Source organism: Muntiacus reevesi, chromosome 2 (genome assembly GCF_963930625.1).
Source record: "Muntiacus reevesi chromosome 2, mMunRee1.1, whole genome shotgun sequence".
In the NCBI taxonomy this organism is placed as follows: Eukaryota; Metazoa; Chordata; class Mammalia; order Artiodactyla; family Cervidae; genus Muntiacus; species Muntiacus reevesi.
Window position 1 is genome coordinate 128,641,171 of NC_089250.1, and position 23,313 is coordinate 128,664,483.

A 23,313-nucleotide genomic window follows, 5' to 3' on the forward strand; every position below is an offset into this window, starting at 1 on the left:
TTACTGTCATGCCCTTCTAAAAGTTTCAAAAGTATACTGTCACACCCTTATGAAAGTCCAAATGTACAATTTCCTCTGTAAAGAAGAAAGGAGACATTCTTATGTAGGTAAATAAGCCAAAATACAAAACTATTTTCTCAGAGGTCATTACTAAGTATGTAAATACATTATGACCTATTTTTAGTAAGTAAATCAATTAACCAGAAATGAATATTCTTGGTCTAGTCATTTTATCAAATCACACAGACCCCTGATTCGAGGTACAGTAACTTTGTAGGAATGTGGGTAATAGAAACTATAAGTGGTGCATGCTTTGTTTGCCACTAATTTCTGACTAGGGATCTGATATTAATGTGTCTACTACATTTAGCTATAACCGTTTAAACAATTGTCTGGTTTGTTTGTGAAGCTATAAGCTCCATGACCACACAATTCACTTCCTCTAACCTGCCTTTGTGTTTTTATTGCCTAGTGAGTGTCAGGCACATAGTACATGTTCAATAAATACTTCTTGAATGAAAGAAGAAACGTCTCTGCATACAATCATTACATGTTACTTGATTTTGTTGTCATTGTTTTTAACTTTCAGAGGCAGCCTATACCAATCCCACCCTATACTAGTTGTTGTTTTTGAATGACACCAAAATGTCTATGAATTTAAAGCTGTAAAAATAGTAAAAAGAAAAATATTATCCCCATTTTAGATGTAAAATTGGTGTGTGATTGAGAACTTAAAAGGGAAAGTGAGAATGCATAAAACATCATCTACAATATTAGCCAAGATAGATATTAATAATTACACATATTCCAGTTTTATTTTTATTGTTTCTACTGTCTATGAGATAAAGCTATATATCATTACAATATTGAAAGTAAACTTTCAGAAGCATAGCTTATAAAATAATATACTAACAATGTCTATAATTTATGGAGTACCTATTATATGCAAAATGTAAGGAAAACTTTTTGTACATATTATATCCTTCAGTAAACTCAATAATCTTCTGATCCAGTTAATGTCCCCATTACATAGATAAAAACTAAGATTAGAGAAACTAAGAATTTTCCCAGGGTCACGTAACTAGTAAAGAGAGTCAGAATTTAAATTCAGAGCTATTAGAATCAAAGGAGAGTTTTCTCAGCTTAATTCTAGTCCATGAAAGGACATGCACTGCTGTAGGATGAAGACTAAAGCCTGGTGAGTAGAGTGTGGGAAGAAAAAGAAAGAGGGAGGTAGCAGGAAGAAAGTCCTTTCTTCCCCAAAGACATGATATTCAAACCACTCCTATCTGAATCCCCTGGGGGCCTTTTATAAATGAAAGTGTTTACTACTCAGGACCTCAGTTTTCTTGTCTTTCAAATGGGGACACTTTGTGGATCTGAATAGAAGCAAAACTCCTAACAATAGAAAGCACACTTCAGAAAAGATTTAAAAAACAACTTCTAACCATTGGTCTTTTATCCATTTTCTTATCTACAGCCCAACCTAAGAACTCTGGGAAAGCTGACATCTCTTTCTTGATGCATGTCTTTTTTAAACTGTTTTTCTCAGTTAAATATGTGAAATTAGATTACCCTGATACAATTATTCCAAGGTTACAAATAATAGGAGTTCTGGTGGATAATTTTTTTCTTCCCATTTTCATTAAATTCCATTATAAAAGATATAAAAACAGTTCCTTAATTGGTACTGATTTGCAAATATATTGAATTCAAACATGTCAAAATAAATTAATTTGTCTCTCAGTAGAAAGAAAGCAATAGAACCAGATTGAATCCCAGTGAAATTTTATAGCATCTATTTACAAACACTTTTATATCCTAAACTGCACAGCATTTAAAATAATTAGGAGCTTTATGTAACACATATAACATTTACTTTTATTGTCACTTCTTGAAACTGACAATAAAAGTAAATTTTAAATTGTAGAATAATTGTTTTATCTATATTTTTACTGTAAAATTTGGAGCTAAAATTTGGAAACTATACATTCTGTTATTTTAGTATTCTCGTTATTCAGATGACTCAGATATTTTAATATATTTAATTGAGAGATTTATTATAATCTATATTTTTCAAATTAAGCCAGTTTCTGATGCAGGTATCTTAAAGGATACATGTGTGCTCAGTTGTGTCTGACCATAAGACCCCATGGACAGTAGCCCGCCTGGTTCAGTCACTCATCTAGAGCCAGGCATTCTGGGGTGTGAAGTCTAATGGGCCTTAGGAAGCATTACTATAAACAAATCTAGTGGAGCTGATGGAATTCCAGCTGAGCTATTTCAAATCTTAAAAGATGTTGCTAAAGTGCTGCACTCAACCTATGAGCAAGTTTGGAATACGTAGCATTGGTCTCAGGACTGGAAAAGGTCAGTTTTCATTCTAATTCCAAAGAAGGGCAATGCCAAAGACTGTTCAAACTACCATACGATTGCACTCATTTCATATGCTAGCAGGGTAATGCTCAAAATCTTTCAAGCAAGGCTTCAAGAATCTGTGAACCAAGAATTTCCAGATGTATAAGCTGGTTTTCAGAGTCAGAGGAAACAGAGATCATATAGCCAGCATTTGTTGAATTTTGGAAAAAACAAGGGAGTTCAAAAAAAAGCATCTACTCTGCTTCATTGACTACACTAAAGCCTCTGAATGTGTAGATCAAAACTAAGTGTGGAAAATTCTTAAAGAGACGAGAATACCAGACCGCCTTACCTGTCTCCTTAGACATCTGTATATGGATCAAAAAGCAACAGTTAGAACTGAATATGGAACAATGGACCAGTTTAAAATTGGGAAAGGAGTCCGTCAAGGATGTGTATTGTCACCCTGTTTATTTAACTTATTTGCAGAGTACATCATGTAAAATGCTAGGCCAGATGAATCACTAGCTAGAATGAAGATTGTTGGGAGAAATATCAAGAACCTCAGATGTACAGATGATACCACACTAATGACAGAAATTGAAGAGGAACTGAAGAGCCTGTTTATGATGATGAAAGAGGAGAGTGAAAAAAACTGGCTTAAAATTCAACATTAAAAAAAATAATAATAAGGTCATGTCATCCCGTCCCATCACTTCACTGCAAGTAGAAGTGGAAAAAGTGGAAACAGTGGCATATTTTGTTTTCTTGGGCTCCAAAATCACTGTGAATTGTGGCTGTAGCCATGAAATTAAAAGACGAGCTTGCTCCTTGGAAGGAAATTAGACAGTGCATTAAAAAACAGAGAAATTACTTTTCTGACAAAGGTCCACATAGTCAAAGCTATGATTTTTCCAGTAGTCACATACAGATGTAAGAGTTGGCCCATAAAGAAGGCTGCATGCTTAAGAATTGATGCTTTTAAATTGTGGTGCTAGAGAAGACTCTTGAAAGTCCCTGGAACTGCAGGAAGATCAAACCATCAAATCTAAAGGAAATCAACCCTGAATATTCATTAGAAGCACTGTGTTTCAAATGAAGCTGAAGTTCCAGTACTGAAGTTCCAATACATTGGCTACCTGATGCGAAGAACCAGCTCATTGGAAAAGATCTTGATGCCAGGAAAGATTGAAGGCAAAAAGAGAAGAGGGTGGCAGAGGATAAGATGGTTAGATAGAATCACCGATTCAATGGACTGAATTTGAACAAACTTCAGGAAATGTTAGAGGACAGGGAAGCGTGATGTGCTGCAGTCCATGGGGTTGCAAACGTAGGACATGACTTAGCGACTGAACAACATCAACAATGGGGATAGACAAATGGGGAACAGATTTTCAGTCATTGAAACTATTCTGTATGATAATATAATGGTGAATATATGACTTTTAACCTCTGTCCAAACCCACAGAACTGTGCAACATAAAGAATGAAACCCTTCCCTGGTGGTCCAGGCCAGTGGTTAAGCCTCTGTGCCTTCACTATGGCTGGCAGGGATTCAGTCCCTGGCCTGGCAACTAAGATACCACATGTTGTATAGAGTGGCTGAAAGAAAAAAAAAAAGAAAAAAGGAAAGAAACCTGATGTAAACTATGGCCAAGTGTTGTACTTGAGGGAAAAATAGTACCCAGTGTTCTCATCAGGAAAATGTCAGGACATGTGGATATGAAGCCTGATTCAGCTCAAGCTTTGTTAAAACAAACAAATGAACAAACTTACTGAAGGCCCTTCCTTAAGGCATTTAAAAAATGTAAAACCATTAATCTCCCCAGGGTCAACTTGTGTGCTTATCTAAGGTATAACCATTTCCTTTAGCATCCTCTCAACAATCATTTTTCTGAGGAACAGGAGCCCAGTTGCTCTTTTGACTCTTAAGCTTCATCAGTAAGCTGTATATTTTCACTTTTGAGCCCTAGCTGTTTCAAGTGTCTTTTAGAGTTAGAGGGCATTGTTTCAATTATGTTGGCAGTAAATCTAGTTTTAAAAAGTAGAATTCTTGAATTTCAGGTTCTCATCTTTCTCCCCTTAATTTATGTCCATTTCATTCAATATTGTTATTTTCTTATCCTTTCTGACATCTGATTTTATGCATCCTGATTTACACCAATTTCTACATTTCATATTAGCTTGGTGGGGTACAGTCCACAAGATCGCAAAAGGTCAGACAGGACTGAGTGACTAAGCACACACACATACTACATTTTATATTCAAGTTATATGTGACTCCAAAGGGAATATATAATTTGCCCCATCGTGCAACTGGTAGTTACTACGGCATAAAACAAAAATAAAATGGCCTCTGTCTGGCAATAAATAGAAGAGTTGAAATTTTGTGATCTAATGCTCATTATTATAAAGGTTCTTTTAATCCTAGCTAGGGGAAAACTGAATTTTTATATGTTTGATTCTGATAGAAAGAAGTGTGTTGACACAATTAAGACAAAGGTTAATGAGATATTTTGTCTAGAAGTAAATCTGTTTTAAACCTTTACTAACAAATAGAAATTTAAATGATTTTAGTGTTGGACATAAGATTTAAATTCCTTCTGAAACTATGCCAGTAGCTTTTTCCTAGTATTAATTATTTTCATTCTGATTGTATGAAAATATGCATAAAATATTTCCTATTTAGACTTTGTAATGAGAAATGGTATTTTTTATAATGTCAAAGCTAAGGGAAAATTAACTGTAGATTTTTTATATTTATGTACTTTATAAGGATCCAGTTATAAATTAATTATGGAAAGTATAAGGTTTAGTTCTTACCTCATGTAGTAACAAGGTAGATAAGTAAACAGTGTCTATTTCCACAGAAAAAAATTCAGTATTTGAAAATGATCACACTGTGACAAATGTATGTTATATCAACAAGTTGTATGAAATTTCATCTATAGTAAGTCAACAATAATTGCTTTTTTCTTCAAACCACGTGTATTACTTCTCTATTGCACCATAACAATGCTACTACAAATGTAATGAATTAAAACAGACAGAAGTGCATGCAGAACACCAGCTGAGAGCGGACAGGAGTACCTTACCAGTGGAAAAGAATATATAGAACTGTACAAAACTCGAGATGAAGCCCTGAGTCTTTGGAGTGGGAGCATTGAGTCCAAGACCCTAGACTACCAGAGAACTAATCCTCAGTCAGTCAGTCAGTTCAGTCACTCAGTCGTGTCCTACTCTTTGCGACCCCATGAATCACAGCACGCCAGGCCTCCCTGTCCATCACAAACTCCCGGAGTGTACTCAGACTCATGTCCATCGAGTCGGTGATGCCATCCAGCCATCTCATCCTCTGTCGTCCCCTTTTCCTCCTGCCCCCAATCCCTCCCAACATCAGGGTCGTTTCCAATGAGTCAACTTTCACATGAGGTGGGCAAAGTATTGGAGTTTCAGCTTCAGCATCAGTCCTTCCAATGAACACCCAGGACTGATCTCCTTTAGGATGGACTGGTTGGATCTCCTTGCAGTTCAAGGGGCTCTCAAGAGTCTTCTCCAACACCACAGTCCAAAAGCATCAATTTTTCGACACTCAGCTTTCTTCACAGTCCAACTCTCACATCCATACATGACCACTGGAAAAACCATAGCCTTGACTAGATGGACCTTTGTTGGCAAAGTAATGTCTCTGCTTTTTAATATGCTATCTAGGTTGGTCATAACTTTCCTTCCAAGGAGTAAGCGTCTTTTAATTTCATGGCTGCAGTCACCATCTACAGTGATTTTGGAGCCCCCCCAAAATAAAGCCTGACACTGTTTCCACCCTAGGGAATATCAAATAGTAAGAACTCACACAAAGGAAATCACTTGGATACAGGACCCAGCATCACCCAACCACCAGTAGCACCCTGTGCAGGTGTGTTAAACAACAAACAAAACAAAAATACAACCCAGTCATTAGCAGACAGGATTACCAGCTCACTCAGCCTTACCCATCAGAGGAAAAACAAAACAAACAAACAAAAACTCAGCACAAATCCCACCCTATAAGAAGTTTACAAAAACCACTGGACCAATCTTGAAGTGAAGTGAAGTAGCTCAGTTGTGTCTGACTGTCTGCAGTTCCATGGACTGTAGCCTACCAGGCTTCTCCATCCATGGGATTTTCCAGGCAAGGGTACTGAAGTGGATTGCCATTTCCTTCTCCAGGGGATCTTCCTGACCCAGAAATCGACCTTAGGAGGGCAGAAATCAAAAGGAAGAAAGAATTCAAACTTGAAGCCTGGGAAAAGGAGACCTCAAACACAATAAGTTTTTTTTAAAAAAAGATAATAATGAAAAGGCAGGAAAATACTACACAAACGAAGAAACAAACAGGAAACACAGAAGTCCAAATAAATGAAGAGGAAATAGGCAAACTGCCTGATAAAGAATTCAGGATAATGATAGTAAAGATGATCAAAAACCTTGAAAACAAAATGGAGAAAATACAAGAAACAATTAACAAAGACCTAGAAGTATTAAAGAAAAAACATACAGAGACAAACAACACAATTACTGAAATTAAAAATACTCTAGAAAGAATCAATAGCAGAATGTCTGAAGCAGAAGAATGAATCAATGAGCTGCAAGATAAAATGGTGGAAATAGCTTCTGAAGAGTAGAATAAAATAAAAAGAATGAAAACAGCTGAGGATAGTCTCAGAGACTTCTGAGACAATATCAAACACACCAACATTTGAATTATAGGGTTCCCAGAATAAGAGAAAAAGAAAGGGCATGAGAAAAAATTTGAAGAGATTATAGTTGAAAATTTCCCCAACATGGAAAAGGAAATAATCAAGTCCAAGAAGTACAAAGAGTCCCATACAGAATAAACCCAAGGAGAAAAATACAACAAGACACATACTAATCAAACTAACAAAGACTAAACACGAAGAAAGAATATTAAAAGCCACAAGGGAGAAGCAACAAGTAACATAGAGGTAAACCCCCATACACTTAACAGTTGATCTTTCAGCAGAAACTCTGCAGGCCATAAGGGAATGGCAGGATATATTGAAAGTACTGAAAGGGAAAAATCTACAACCAAGATTACTGTACCCAGCAAGGATTCAAAATTGATAGAGAAATAAAAATCTTTTCAGACAAGCAAAAGTTAAGAGAATTCAGTACCACCAAACCAGCTTTACAACAAACGTTAAATGGATTTACATAGTCAAGAAATACAAGAGAAGAAAAAAAGATATACAAAATTAACCCCCAACAATTAAGAAAATGGCAATAGGAGCATATATATCAATAGTCAATTTAAATGTAAATACATTAAGTGTGCCAACCAAAAGACACAGACTGGCTGAATGGATATAAAAAACAAGACCTATGTGTATGCTGTCTACAAGAAACCCTCTCAGACCTAAAGATACATATAGACTGAAAGTGAGAGGATGGAAAAATATATTCCATGCAAATGAGAAACAAAAGAAAGTTGGAGTAGCCATCCTCATATCACACAAAATAGACCTTAAAATAAAGAACATTACAAGAGATAAGGATGGACACTACATAATGGTCAAGGGATCAATCCAAAAGGAAGACACAACAATTGTAAATGTCTATGCACCCAACAAAGGAGAACCTTGATACATAAGACAAACACTAACAGACATAAAAGGAGAAATTGACAGCAACACAATAATAGCAGGAGACTTTAACACCCCACTCACACCAATGGCAGATCATCAAAACAGAAAATTAATAAGGAAACACAAGCCTTAAGTGATACATTAGATGAGGTAGATCTCAATATCTTCAGGACATTCCATCCAAATGCAGAAGAATACACCTTCTTCCCAAGTGCACATGGAACATTCTCCAGGATAGATCACATCTTGGTTCACAAATCAAACCTCAGTAAATTTAAGAAAATGGAAATCATATCAAGCATCTTTTCCATCCACAATGCTATGAGACTAGATATCAATTGCAAGAATAAAAAAAAAAAGTAAGAAACAAAAACACATAGAGATTAAACAACACATTTCTAAATAACCAACAAGTTACTGAAGAAATCAAAAGGGATATCAAAAAAATTCTAGAAATTAATGACAGTGAAAACATGACAACTCAAAACCTAGGGGATGCAGCAAAAGGAATTCTAAGAGGGAAGTTTATAGCAATACAATCCTACCTCAAGAAACAAGAAAAACATCGCACAGACAACCTATCTTTACACCTAAAGCAACTGGAAAAAAAAGAACAAACAAACAAACAAAAACCAAAATTAGTAGAAGGAAAGAAATCATAAAGAACCAAGAAGAAATAAATGAAAAGAAATGAAAGAAACAATAGTAAAGATTAATAAAACTAAAAGCTGGTTCTTTGAGAAGATAAACAAAATTGACAAACCTTTAGCCAGACTCATCAAGAAAAAAAGAGAGTAGAATCAAATCAACAAAATTCGAAATGAAAAAAGGTTACAACAGATGATACATAAATACAAAGGATTGTAAGAGACTATTATGAATAACTATATGGCAATAAAATGGATAACCTGGAAGAAATGGACAGATTCTTAGAAAAGTTCAATCTTTCAAGACTGAAGCAGGAAGAAACAGAAATTATGAACAACCCAATTACAAGCACTGAAATTGAAACTGTGATCAAGAATCTCCCAAAAAACAAACGCCCAGGACCAGATGACTTCACAGGAGAATTCTATCAAACATTTAAAGAAGAGCTAATGCCTATCATTCTAAAATTCTTTCAAAAAATTGCAGAGGAAGGAACACTTCCAAACTTATTCTACCAGGCCGCCACCACCTTGATACCAAAATTAGACAAAGACAACACAAAGAAAGAAACCTACAGGCCAATATCACTGATGAACATAGATGCAAAAATCCTCAACAAAATGTTAGCAAACAGAATTCAGCAACACATCAAAAAGCTCATACACCATGATCAAGTTGGGTTTATTCCAAGAATGCAAGTATTCTTCAATATATGCAAATCAATCCATGTGATGCACCATATTAACACACTGAAAGATAAAACCATATGATAATCTCAATAGATGCAGAAAAAGCCTTTGACAAAATTCAACACCCATTTATGATTGAAACTCTTCACAAAATGGGGATAGAAGGAACCTACCTCAACATAGTAAAGGCCATATATGATAAGCCTACAGCAAACATCATTCTCAATGGTGAAAAACTGAAAGCATCCCCACTAAGATCAGGAACAAGACAAGGGTGTCCACTTTCATCACTATTTTTCAACATAATTCTGGATTTCCTAACTCACAGCAATCAGAGGGGAAAAAAAAAAAAAAGAAATAAAAGGAGTCCACATCAGAAAAGAAGAAATGAGTCTCTCATTGTTTGTAGCTGACATGATATTGTACATAGAAAACCCTAAAGATAGTATCGAAAAATTACAGGAGGTAATCAGTGAATTTAACAAAGTTTCAGGATACAAAATCAGTACACAGAAATCACTTGCATTTCTATATATGAACAATGAAAAATCAGAAAGAGAAATTAAGGAATTAATCCTATTCACCGTTGCAAAAAAAAAAAAAATTAAATATCTAGGAATAAGCTTACCTAAGAAGACAAAAGAACTGTATACAGAAAATTATAAGCCACTAATGAAATAAAAAAAGACAACATAAACAGATGGAGAGATATTCCATGTTCCTGGGTAGGAAGAATCAATATTGTGAAAATTACTATATTACCAAATGCAATCTACAGATTCAATGTGATCTCTATTAAATTACCAAGGGCATTTTCCACAGAACTAGAACAACAACAACAACAAAATCACAGTTCATATGGAAACACAAAAGACCCCAAATAGCCAAAACAGTCTTGAGATAGATGAATGGAGCTGGAGGTATCAACCTTCCTGACTTCAGATTATAGTACAAAGCTACAGTCATCAAGATAGTATGGTACTGGCACAAAAACAGAAATATAAACCAATGGAACAAGATAGAAAGCCCAGAAATAAACCCATACACCTATGGGTACCTTATTGTTGACAAAAGAGGCAAGAATATACAATGGGACAAAGACAGCCTCTTCAATAAATGGTGCTGGGAAAACTGGACAGCTATGAGTAAAAAAATGAAATTAGGACACTTCCTAACACCACACACAAAGATAAACTCAAAATGAATTAAAGACCTAAATGTAAAACCAGAAACTATAAAACTCTTAGAGGAAATAATAGGCAGAACACTCGATGATATAAATCAAAGCAAGATCCTCTTTGGCCCACCTCCTAGAATAAAGGAAATAAAAGTAAACAAGTGGGACCTGATTAAACTTATAAGCTTTTGTACAGCAAAGGAAACTATAAGCAAGGTGAAAAGAAAACCCTCAGAAAATGGGAGAAAATAGTGTATGAAACAAGTGACAAAGGATTAATTTCCAAAATATACAAGCAGCTCATACAACTCATTGCATATATGCTCATACAACTCCATTGGTACATATGCACAATAGAATATAACTCAGCCATAAAAAGGAATGCATTTGAGTCAGTTCTAATGAGGTGGCTGAACCTAGAACCTATTATACAGAGTAAAGTGAGTCAGAAAGAGAAAGATAAACATCATATTCTAACACATATATGGAATCTAGAAAAAATGGTACTGAAGAATTTATTTACAGGGCAGCAGTGGAGAAACAGACATAGAGAATAGACTTATGAAAATGGGGAGAGAGGAGGAAAGGGTGAGATGTATGGAAAGAGTAACATGGAAACTTACATTACCATATGTAAAGTAGATAGCCAATGGTAATTTGATATACGACTCAGGAAACTCAAACAGGGACTCTATATCAGCTAGAGGGGTGGATGGGGAGTGAGATGGGAGGGAGGTTCTAAACGGAGGGTAACTATGGCTGATTCATGTTGAGATTTGACAGAAAACAAAAAAAAAATTCTGTAAAGAAATTATCCTTCAATAAAAAATTTTTTAAAAAAGATTAGAAGTTAGGAAGTTGTATCAAGTTATAGAGTAAGTCAGCTGATTCAGAGGTTCTTAAATGAAATTCAGGTTCATCTTTTTCTATTGAATGTCCACAGTAGAAAAGAAAGGAAAGATTAAGATGGCTTCATCATTCTTTGCTTCCATCCAAGCATGCATTCACTCAAGCACTTACTTATGCATGTATTTGTTAACCAACACCTAACTCCTCTGTGGCAGGCCCTGGGCAGAGGACCCCTATCTTTAGGGAGCTTGCTGGTTCCCATGGTGAACTTCCTATGGCAATTTTCTGCTTTCTCTGGGCTGTGACAATCCCCTCTATAGTGACTGTGTCCCAGTCTTCACACTCCTTGGATGGAGTGGCAGTTACCTGCCATGTGCAGAGATTCTATCCACAGAATGTATATCTCAGCTGGTTCGAGAACTGCCATATGTTCAAGGGAGCTGTGCAACCTCTGTCCAAGCAGAATAGTGATGGGACCTACACCTTGTATAGCTTGCATTTGTTGAATGTCTCAGTGCAGGAGTCTGAATGTGTACTTACCTGTAAGGTGCAGCATGCAGCATGAGACCCAGTCTCCCATCCAGGCCAGCCTCATAGTGTCCACAGCAATGCAGGACATATACAAACCCACTGGGAGCACAGGTCCAGAAATGCCTGCCTTTATCTTTGTGGCTTTCCTCCTGGGCTTCAAAATGGTATTGGTGATCAGTCTCATAGTCACTTACTCCACAGGTGGTGGAAACTGTAACAGGTCCTGCATACTCTGTGATATACTGCCTCCCTCCTTGTGCAAGGGGCTCAAGTGGAAAGAAGCTATAAGGACTAGAGATGACTCAAGATGTCCCACCCTTCACTCTGCTTTCACCACCTCCATCATGAACACACTCCCTTCCATACTCCCTCCTACGTTCCTTCTCTGACCTTTGGAATTGAGTCAAGGATGGACATTGATCATGTTGATCCAGAATGTCTGGGCCCTGATGCACTGAGCTTCAAATTGACCCTGCCTCCATCCCAAAGAGAATCAAGTAGATAAAGAAAACAGGTTTCCATCGTGCCCCTGATCATGAATACTTAATTTCAGAGCACTTTTTACTTTCATCCAGAGCTTTTGCAAGTGTGACTTCATTTTAACACACATGTATTTTAAATCACTAAGTTGAATAACATTTTTCTATTCTGAAATTTATAATATAAAAATATTCATGTAATTACCTACCATGCTATGTTTGCAGACTGTTAACATTTTGCTATTGTGATCTGTTGTCCCTTTCAAAATTACTGCACTAGATTTGGTATTTATAAAATCAATCACAATTTTATACTTCTACAACATATGTATAAATCCATAGGCAATATATATTACTAGCATGTTTTAACTTTTATATAAATATTATCATACTATATATAACCTACTGGAACTTTTATTTTTTATACTCAACACAGTTTTTTTTTTTCTTTATTCATGTTCATGTATGTAGCTTCATTTTATTAATTTCCACTTATAAGATCTACTGTGATAGTATGCCACAATGTATTGATTTTTCTTGTGATGGATATTAAATATTTATGTAATGTTTTGCTAGTAGAATTTGGCACAAATATTTTTATCTTTACTTCTTGGGCACATATGGGGGAGTTCCTCCTAGTCTGATGTGTCCATAAAGTGGACTGTTGGTATCATTTGGAGCTATTGTTGTACATAAAAAAAGATTTTCAATTCTTGAAAAAAAATGTAATGAATTAAAACAACACACTTAGCATCTTTAAGTTTCTGTAGATCAGGAATGTGTTATCTGTAAGAACCTTTCACGTTCTTACCCAGGTTTTAGTCAGGATGTTGTCTGGGGCTAGACTATCACTGAGGCTTAACAAGGGAACGGTCCACCTCCAAGTTCATGCTTTTGTTGATTGGATTCAGTTCCACGTGGAAGTTGGAGTGAGGGTCTCAGTTGCTTGCTGATTATTGATCAGAACTCACCATCTCACATGGTCACATGCTTCATTAAATCCAGCAAGGGAGGTAGTCAGAGTCTACTAGCAAGAATGAAAAGTTATAATTTTATGTAACATAATCACTGAAGTGGCATCCCATCTTCTTTGCTGTATTCTGTTCATTAGAGACAAGTCACAGTCTGACCCTCCAACAAAAAGAAAGGGATACACAAGGGTAGTAGGACTACTAAGGTGGAAGATTATGGAGGATCATGTGTTTCCATAGCTCTCTAATTTTAATCCTTTCCAGGTTTAATGATTTCACAGTCACTGAGGTCAACCACAAGCCAATGTGGCAAACAGCAATCAGTCTCAATGTCTGTTTATAATCTAAAATATCATACAAAAGATTTCTATTCATAATCAAATTAGTCCATCAAAATAATCTTAGTGTCACTTTTCTAAGTGCCTTACTTTTTTGTGGTAGACAACTGTTATTTTAGGTTCAAGGTTACAAAAGTCACCCCTATTTCACTGAAGTGACACTGTGACAATGTCTAGATGAATTGCTTATAAAACAAAACTGTGTTATCTCAGACCTAACTTTCTTTAAAAGTGCCTACATAGGTGAATGTATCCTTTTTTTATCTAAACACTTTTTTTTAATTACTTGGAACTCCTGATTTCAAGGGACTGAAATACTAGATATAAAGAGAAATGCAGGAGAATTTTGTTTTACTAATAGTAACTGAAATGATGAGTTTACCCAGCTTCAAGTATAACAGCATTTAGAATACTAATCAAAGTGTAGTGGATATATTTTCAACCTTTAGTTATTTCATTTGTGTTGGTATTATTAACAAGAACCTTCTTAGAGGGAAAAACATTAAAATTCTAGCCAACAAAAAACTTTTTTTGTGTGTATGCTTTATTGGTTACAGTAACATCCTTGGTCAAGACTTTCATTGAGTTTGCATAAGACATTTGTCACACATGAGTATGAGCAATAAACGTAAAATGCCTTCATTAGCCAGAGCTGGGTAATGTGTCTGTGCATATACCCTGGGGATTTGGTCAGTTCATTTCAGTCACTCAGTCCTGTCCAACTCTTTGTGACCTCATGGATTGCAGGACACCAGGCCTCCCTGTCCATCACCAACTCCCGGAGCTTCCTCAAATTCATGTCTATTGAGTCAGTCAGTTCTACCCAAAAGAGTTAGACTAATAATTAAGGAGATATGGTTATCCAAAACTATACCTGGATGCTATTAAAAAAGAAGACAGAAAATATGCAAAGAAGTAAAATTAAACAAGTAAATAAATGGATAAAATTAATTTTATTAAAATTATACAAATTAGTTCTTATACTTTATCAAGAAATAGTTATTGACCATGCAGTGGAGATGTGGACCTCCATTAGGTGCTATAGTAGTTATCTGTAAGATAGGTCACTTTACATTTAGGTAATTTTAGTCTGTCCAGTATATGGAGTACAGTGGCAAATAGCATAATATTTTGGACAAGATGTTTATGAAGAATTGTATGTAATTAATTTTTCATACTATATTGGTAACTCAGAATTTGTTATAAAAGGCTTCATTAAGTACAATATATAATTGTGTAATGTAATCTAGATTAGAAGAACTCAGAAGATGGTGATAAAAATGAAGGATAAAAGATAAAAGGCCACATGAAAGAGTGACAGTAGGATTTATCTTATCAGTTTGAGAAAAGAGGCTAAATCTTATAGAATTCAGATGGCTTAGATAGATTGATTGGACTATAACAAGATTCAGAACTTTATGTTTAAGAATATTCTAAATCTGTTGAAGCTGGATGTTATCAGTATCTGTGAATTATAAGAGTGGGATTATTTTCTCTGGTTTATGAAGATAAAGTTCTAATAGCCTAGTTGCAGTGACCAATATTGTAAAATAAAATGGAGATTTAGAATATGAGATAGTATGTTGTTGAAACATATTTTTAAAATTAAGTATCATGCAAATTACTAACTATGGAATGAATAAAGAACAAGGTCCTACTATATAACAACAAAGAATTATATTCCGTATCCTGTAATAAATTCTAATGGAGAATAACATGAAAAAGACTATATACATATAATGAGTTACTTTTACGTGTAGCAGAAGTTACCATAACATTGTAAATCAGCTATAGTTCAATAAAATGTTTTAAATAAATAAAATTAAGTATCACTGAATGGGGGGCATAATATGGTTAAAGTTCAGTAAAATAAGTAAAGTCAAAAGAAATATTAATTTTATGATGTCATCCATTCAAATACTTTTAGGACACTTAAAGTTTTATAGTAGAGCAAGGACAAGGACTAGACTAAAAAGAAACTGAAGGTCATTTGCTTAAATATGCTAATATTACCAATGTAAAAGTCATATTTTTCTTCAGCAACTTGAGATAGCAAATGGTATCTACCTACTGCATTCTATTCAGAAGTCTTTTCAGAGACAAGCAAAATGAATTTTATACAATATTTTGGAGATGCTGAAGCAGTAATATACAGATGACAAGACATTCTTAATGAAGAACATTTGCATAATTTTGAACACGGTTTGTTAGATTTAGGGTCTGAATGTGATTATTTTGCTGAAAAGTTCAAAAATAGTACTATTCAAATAATAACAAATACAACATTAACATATTCTACTATTAAATACAAAGGTCCACCATGAGGAAATGGACAATAAAAATAAATTATCTTCTCTTGCACCCTGCAGACCTCCTCCAGTAAGTGAACTTGCAACCAGAGGGACTATGGTGGGTGTAATTTCTGCCGCAGCCATCAATCAGAGCATTGTATACTCCATTGTTGCAGGAAATGAAGAGGGTGAGTATATGTTTAGTCAAATGGCAACCCATTCCAGCATTCTTGTCTAGAGAATTCCATGGACAGAGAAGCCTGGTAAGCTACAGTCCATGGGGTTGCACAGAGTTTAATGACTAAAACTTTTCATCATAAAACAATAAACTTAGATTTGGATTAAATTTCAGATTTCATTACTGTTTATGTTTCTATAAGATGTGTCTAACTTAGATGTAATTATGTGTTAAATCTGATTAAAAATCCAGTTATATTGACAAAGGCTATTAATTTCCACTAGGGAATACTCAATATCCAGTTCTGAAAGCCTTCACCTCTCTCTGACTTAGTGATATTTAATGACATTTATTCAAAATTAATGCATATGTACTTTCAGCTTTTGATCACAATCGTTGCCTAAAGTAATCTCTTACCACCGTTCTGTACCATCTATAACCCTTAACCTGTGTCATACCTTAGCTAATCCTGAAGAAATTTTAGGAACAAAAATAACTGTGGATGACCAAAGAGCCACATGCCTCATAAAATTCATGTGCATTTTGTGTGATTCCTCAGTAAAGCAAACATATAATCAACAGTTATAAGTAAACAAATAGCTTGATTTTGTCTACCAATCACTTTTCACAGGGAACAGATTGGCTTGCTAGCCTATAGGAATAAGTTTGTGACTCAGTTTTATATTAGCATATTGATTCTTTTTTTTTTTTTCCTATTACCCACAGTTAGTTGTCCTCTGGTTTTCCCTTTTATGAGTTAAATGGCCTGGAAGGTTGTAGATGGTTAAAAAAAAAAGTTAATATACGTTTCATAAACAAATGCATTTCACTATTAAATTAGGAGATGTTAATATTGTAAAGCAGTTTGCAAGGAAATTATGAAAGTTGTTTTCAATTTTTATAAATAAAACCATTTCAGTGACCAACCATTACTAAAAGTTATTGCCCCTAAAGCAAGTGCTAAATATTGTACTTTTCCTATTGACTTTCTTTGTTTCACCTGGGCTATTATGCCTCCTCCCTAAATATTACTGACTTTCCTTTTGCCTTAAACTTACATCTGACTGAAGCTATGGTTTTCTCAATTTGTTCTTATGACTTTTCTCTGTGATTTTATCTGTTCTCATCCTTGAATTTAGACAGGTAGTTCTACTTATTACCCTCACTCCACCACAATGATTATTTTTACATTCAATTCATTTGCTTGTCAATTTAGTCTACTAATCCTATTGAGCATTTATCATGTACTCAGCACCTTCCAGAATTAAGGAGAAAGAAGTGAACAAACTAGTGTCTCAGTGGTAAAGAATCTGTCTGCAATGCAGGAGATGCAGCAGGAGCCACAGTTTTGATCCCTGGGTTGGGAAAATCCCCTGGAGAAGAAAATGGCAACCCACTCCAGTATTCTTGCCTGGAAAATTCCATGGACAGAAGAGCCTGGTGAGCTGTAGTCCATGGGGTTGCAAAAGAGTTGGACCCAAATGAGTACACACGTTATCATCATTGTAGATTTTAACAATCCAGTAAGAGGATCTAGACAATAACAATGATCAAGCTAGTGAATATTTAGTATTTAGGCAGTTATAAATGCTGTAGAGAAAACCAAAGTGAGGAAAAGAGAGAGTGAAAGAGGTAGGATATTATAAAGTTTGCCAATGTGCTCTGCTCATCACTCAAATATGTATGATCAAATTTATTCTAAAAAATAAACTTCAGGGTCAAATATTTTAAGATATTTAAAGTAATAAATAATATTTTTAAAATAACTAACATATTAAATTATGTTTGTTCCCTTGTATTCTTAACAGAACACTAAATCTGAAGGATAATAAGATATATTAAATCACAAAAAGTATAATAATCCAACAGCATCATAAAATACTTGCTTAAACAAAATTAAGTGGATTTCTTTAAAACAAGATTTCTAGAAGCATTTGCTATGGTAGAAGATAATGTGTATCTATGGTGAGGAATGCAGTATATATTCTTTCACAGACTTAATTGACCAGAGAAACATCAGTTTCCAGGAGAATCGCAAAAAAACCTAGAATTTCCAATCATGCATTTAGGGAAACACTAAATGTTGATAATTTCTAGAGCTGAAACAGAGTTTCCCAAAGTCTTAATTTTGTCACTTTGATGTGTTACTCTTATTATATGTGTTTTTGAAATCACTGTGATTTTTAAAGAGAATTATTTGCCCTTATAGTATGAAGAGAGTGACCAAGGAATTGTATCTTGATTCTAGATAAGTTTGGAATCAATAACATCACAGGAGTAATCTATGTGAATGCCCCTCTGGATTATGAAACAAGGACAAGTTATGTACTTCGAGTTCAAGCTGATTCCCTGGAAGTGGTCCTCGCCAACCTCCGAGTTCCTTCAAAAAGTAAGTTGCATTACTTAGGAATTTGACATGAATTTTATGGTGTTTTTACTTATTTTCTAATGAAATAGCAAATATCTAAAATAAAATCCTCAGTGGAGATTGGAGAACATTCATTAATACTTGAAGATGATTGCTCATTCACTTTAAGTATCGATACATGGCCATTCAGGCTTCCCCACTGGTTCAGAAGTAAATAATTCACCTACTGATGCAGGGGACACAGGTTTGATCACTGGGTTGGGAAGAGCCCCTGAAGAAGGAAATGGCAAGCCACTCCAGTATTCTTGCCTGGAAAAATCCCATGGGCAGAGGAGCGTGGTGGGCTATAGCCTATGGGGTTGTGAAGAGTCGAGTATGACTTAGCCACTATAAAACAACAACAGGATGACAATGCAGAAAATGATTTCATACTCCTTAAATGTCAAGGTAATAACACAATATTTTCAAATTTTGTACAATCTTATTGAAATGCTATCATTGTCAGTATATGTTCATTAAAAAAAAAAGCTTAATCACATTGTGACACTTAACCCCTTGAAGTGTATAATTTTAATGGGCACAGGATTACTATATATTCCCTGAATTGTGTGGCTTCTGGTACTTTGTATTTTCTGAGAGCAAAGGGAAATGCATCTCAAAAAGAATGACTAACATTTATTATAATTTATACATAGCATTATATTTAATTCACATCCATTTCTAGGAAATGAGATTTATTATTCCCATTTTACAAAGACAAGAAAAGGTTAAGTGATTTTTTTAAAAAAAGTCACTGTCAGGAAATGAAAAGTGGGAGATTTAAGCTATCTTTTGACTCCCAAATCTTTCTTCAGCATTTCAGTGTAATATAGTTTATGTATACAGAAAGCTGAGTAAAAGCCAATTTATGAAGAGGACCAGCATAGATTCTGAGAGATGTTACCGATAATGGAATAGGATGGTGAGGAGAGAATACGTGAAGTGCTGTAATTACTGTAATCAAGACACATGGCTTGACAAAGGACTTTTTTCTCAAATATTAAGCTTATTTATAGCAACAACTCTCCTTTGTTAAGTGCTCACTCTGTGCCCAGAGCTGTGAGTGAGGAGTGTTAGTTGCTCAGTCATGTCCAACTCTTTGTGACCCCATGGGTTGTAGTCTGCCGGGCTCCTCTGTCCATGGAATTCTCCAGGCAAGAATACTGGAGTGGGTTGCCGTTTCCTTCTCCAGGGGATCTTCCAGACCCAGGGATCAAACCTGGGTTTCCTGCACTGGGATAAGCACTTTTCTTTTCCATTGATTGAGATTATATATCTTTGCAAGTTAAACAATCCATCTTTTTGTCACTAACATTGTCATATATCAACTATTATAAAGAATGGGAAACTTTTTTAGAAGTCAGAAAAGCCTAGAAAACCATGTCTAATTTAACCACTAGCAGATACATGCCCAGAGAAGGTATAAAGTACAAAACAGGTAATAAAATATTTACATTTTACTCTGAGCCCACTTGTGAACATACTCTCACAGCATTCCATCAGTTAGCATCTTAAAAGATGAAAGAGGAAACAGAAGAGACCCTGAGACAGAGCAAGAGTACTCATATGAATGCCAGATAGAGAGAGAGCACCCCAGCAGTGTAGGAGAAAAGTGAACAAAGTGGGAGTAAGAGCAAAAGATGTACTATAGAATGTTGCGTTTCAGTTTGTAATTGAACAGATGATCATAAAATAATTCATTTATCTGTTCATTATCTCAAATCTCACTCACTGGTCTAATGTAGAGGCCTGCAGTTGTTTGTAAAAGCACAACCAAATCATTGGAAAAATCAGATTACGTATAGTATGGTCTTTGAAATTAAAGGCATTAAATGGTCTTCAGTGATTATTCATCACTAGATAAGTAAGTTGTTTAGCAGTCCAGTTATTTGAGTTTTTAAAATCTTTAACTTAAACCCACTGAAATGTTGTGAAGTAATTAGCCTCCAACTAATTAAAAAAAAAAAAAGTAAGTAAAAAAAAAAAAATCTGTAAACATCTAATAGCGCAATTTCACAACTTCAAAATAATGTTACCAAAATTGGTAGGAACACAAGGAGACACCAACAAACCCACCACCAACAATGGAAGATTTTAGTCCACTCAATCACTGATAGATCAGACAGATCAAAACCTCAGTAAGAATAGGGAATATTGGAATAATACCACTAATCAGCTTGACTGATTTAGCTCATTCAGGAATGCATCTTTCTTTGAAGATCACATGGAAACTGGCCATATTCTAGATCACAAAGTAGCTCATAATAAATTTGTATACCTATGGCTGATTCATGTTGAGGTTTGACAGAAAACAACAAATTTCTGTAAAGCAATTATCCTTCAATAAAAAAATAAATTAAAAAAAAAATAAATAAAATCTTTAACTGGAGGCAATTGCATTTTTAGAAAATATAGAGAATGCCTCAAACTGTAAATTGAATTGACTAAATCAAAAGTTGAAAGGTTAGAATAGTTCTAAACTACATAACATAAGCTGCCTATGCAAACACAAATAAATGTAAAAGTTAATTGAAAACCATCTGTCATCTTTCTTTGAAAGAATTTAAGTTGTAGAACCTAGCATTTTGCAAGAAATAGGAATAAAAACATATTGATGTCTTATATGTGAGTATAATAAACTAGTTCTCACTACTGTAATTTAAATGGAAATCTGAGATGAATAAAAGTCTAGCTTATATACTCATGTATAATTATATGTGCCCTATATTCATGCAGAGTGAGACCAGTTAGCAAATTCATGAATTATCCTCTCAGAAATGTGTGAAGCCTGAAAGCTAAATGTTACTTTGATGCCTAATGCTTTGAATATTGTTATTAACATTTCATGACTGACCTTTGTTTCTTGAGTCTGAAATACAAACCCAGGTAGTATTTCTAACACAGTTTTGCTTATTAATAACTGTTAATGACCTATAATCAAATTCTGCTCATTAACTATGCAAATAATAAGGGCATTATGTAAATTGAGGTTAATTAATTAATCATTTAAAGGTTCATCTCTTCTTTAGAATCAACTACTCTATTATCTTTAGCTCTACTATGAATAAAGGTAATAAACAGAATAAATTTAATTTTGAAATACTAAATTTCAAAAGAAGTATTTTATTGTAATTTCTTTACTATACAGTGGAAGTGACAAAAAATTTAAGGGATTAGATCTGATAGACAGAGTGCCTGATGAACTATGGATGGAGGTTCCTGACATTGTACAGTAGGCAGTGATCAAGACCATCACCAAGAAAAAGAAATGCAAAAAGGTAAAATGACTGTCTGAGGAGGCCTTACAAATAGCCATGAAAAGAAGAGAAGCCAAAGGCAAATGATAAAAGGAAAGATGTACCCATTTGAGCACAGAGTTCCAAGGAAAAGCAAGGAGAGATAACAAAGCCTCCCTCAGTGATCAGTGCAAAGAAATAAAGGAAATCAATAGAGTGGGAAAGACTAGAGATCTGTTCAAGAAAATTAGAGATACCAAGGGGATATTTCATGGAAAGATGGGCTCAATAAAGGACAGAAATGGTATGGACCTAACAGAAGGAGAAGATATTAAGAAGAGGTGGCAAAAATACACAAAAGAGCTATACAAAACAGATTTTCATGACCCAGATAACCACGATGGTGTGATCACTCACCTAGAGTCAGACATCCTGGAATGTGAAGTCAAGTGGGCCTTAGGAAGCATCACTATGAACAAAGCTAGTGGAGGTGACAGAATTCCAGTTGAGCTATTCCAAATCCTGAAAGATGATGCTGTGAAAGTGCTGCACTCAATATGCCAACAAATTTGGAAAACTCAGCAGTGGCCACAGGACTGGAAAAGGTGTTTTCATTCCCATCCTAAAGAAAGGCAGTCCCAAAGAATGCTCAAACTACCACACAATTGCACTCATCTCATATGCTAGCAAAGTAATACTCAAAATTCTCCAAGCTGTACTTCAACAATATGTGAACTGTGAATTTTCAGATGTTCAAGCTGGATTTAGAAAAGGCAGAGGAACCAGACATCAAATTGCCAACATCCGCTGAATCATCAAAAAAGCAAGACAGTTCAAGAAAAACATCTATCTCTGCTTTATTGATTAGGCTAAAGCCTTTGACTGGGTGGATCACAACAAACTATGGGAAATTCTGAAAGAGAGAGGAATACCAGACCACCTGACCTGCCTCCTGAGAAATCTGTATGCAGGTCAAGAAGCAACAGTTAGAACTATTCATGGAATAGCAGATTGGTTCCCAATCAGAAAAGGAGTACATCAAGGCTGTATATTATCACCCTGCTTATTTAACTTATATACAGAGTACATCATGAGAAATGCTGGCCTGGATGAAGCACAAGTTGGAATCATGATTGCTAGGAGAAATATCAGTAACTTCAGATATTCAGATGACACCACCCTTATGGTAGAAAGTGAAAAAGAGCTAAAGAGCCTCCCGATGAAAGTGAAAGAGGAGAATGAAAAAGTTGACTTAGAACTAAACATTCAGAAGACTAAGATCATGGCATCTGGTCCCATCACTTCATGCCAGATAGTTGGGGAAACAGTGGAAACACTGACAGACTTTAGTTTTTTTGGCTCCAAAATCACTACAGAGTATGACTGCAGCCATGAAATTAAAAGATGTTTGCTCCTTGGAAGAAAAGTTATGAAAAACCTGGACAGCATATTAAAAAGCAGGGACATTAATTTGTCAACAAAGGGTCCATCTAGTCATAGCTATGGCTTTTCCACT

General features: G+C 35.1%; 1 protein-coding gene across 14 annotated transcripts in view; it reads left to right on the top strand.

Annotated features, from left to right (window-relative positions):
• The window catches only part of PCDH15 (protocadherin related 15), a 767,128-nt gene that overhangs the window by 616,521 nt on the left and 127,294 nt on the right, over positions 1-23,313 (top strand). For all 14 annotated transcript variants that reach the window (XM_065919987.1, XM_065919986.1, XM_065919983.1 and 11 more), the window contains 2 exons: positions 16,055-16,164; positions 18,403-18,543. In XM_065919987.1, coding sequence (XP_065776059.1) covers positions 16,055-16,164; positions 18,403-18,543 — 251 coding nt within the window. The remainder of the gene's footprint in view (positions 1-16,054; positions 16,165-18,402; positions 18,544-23,313) is intronic.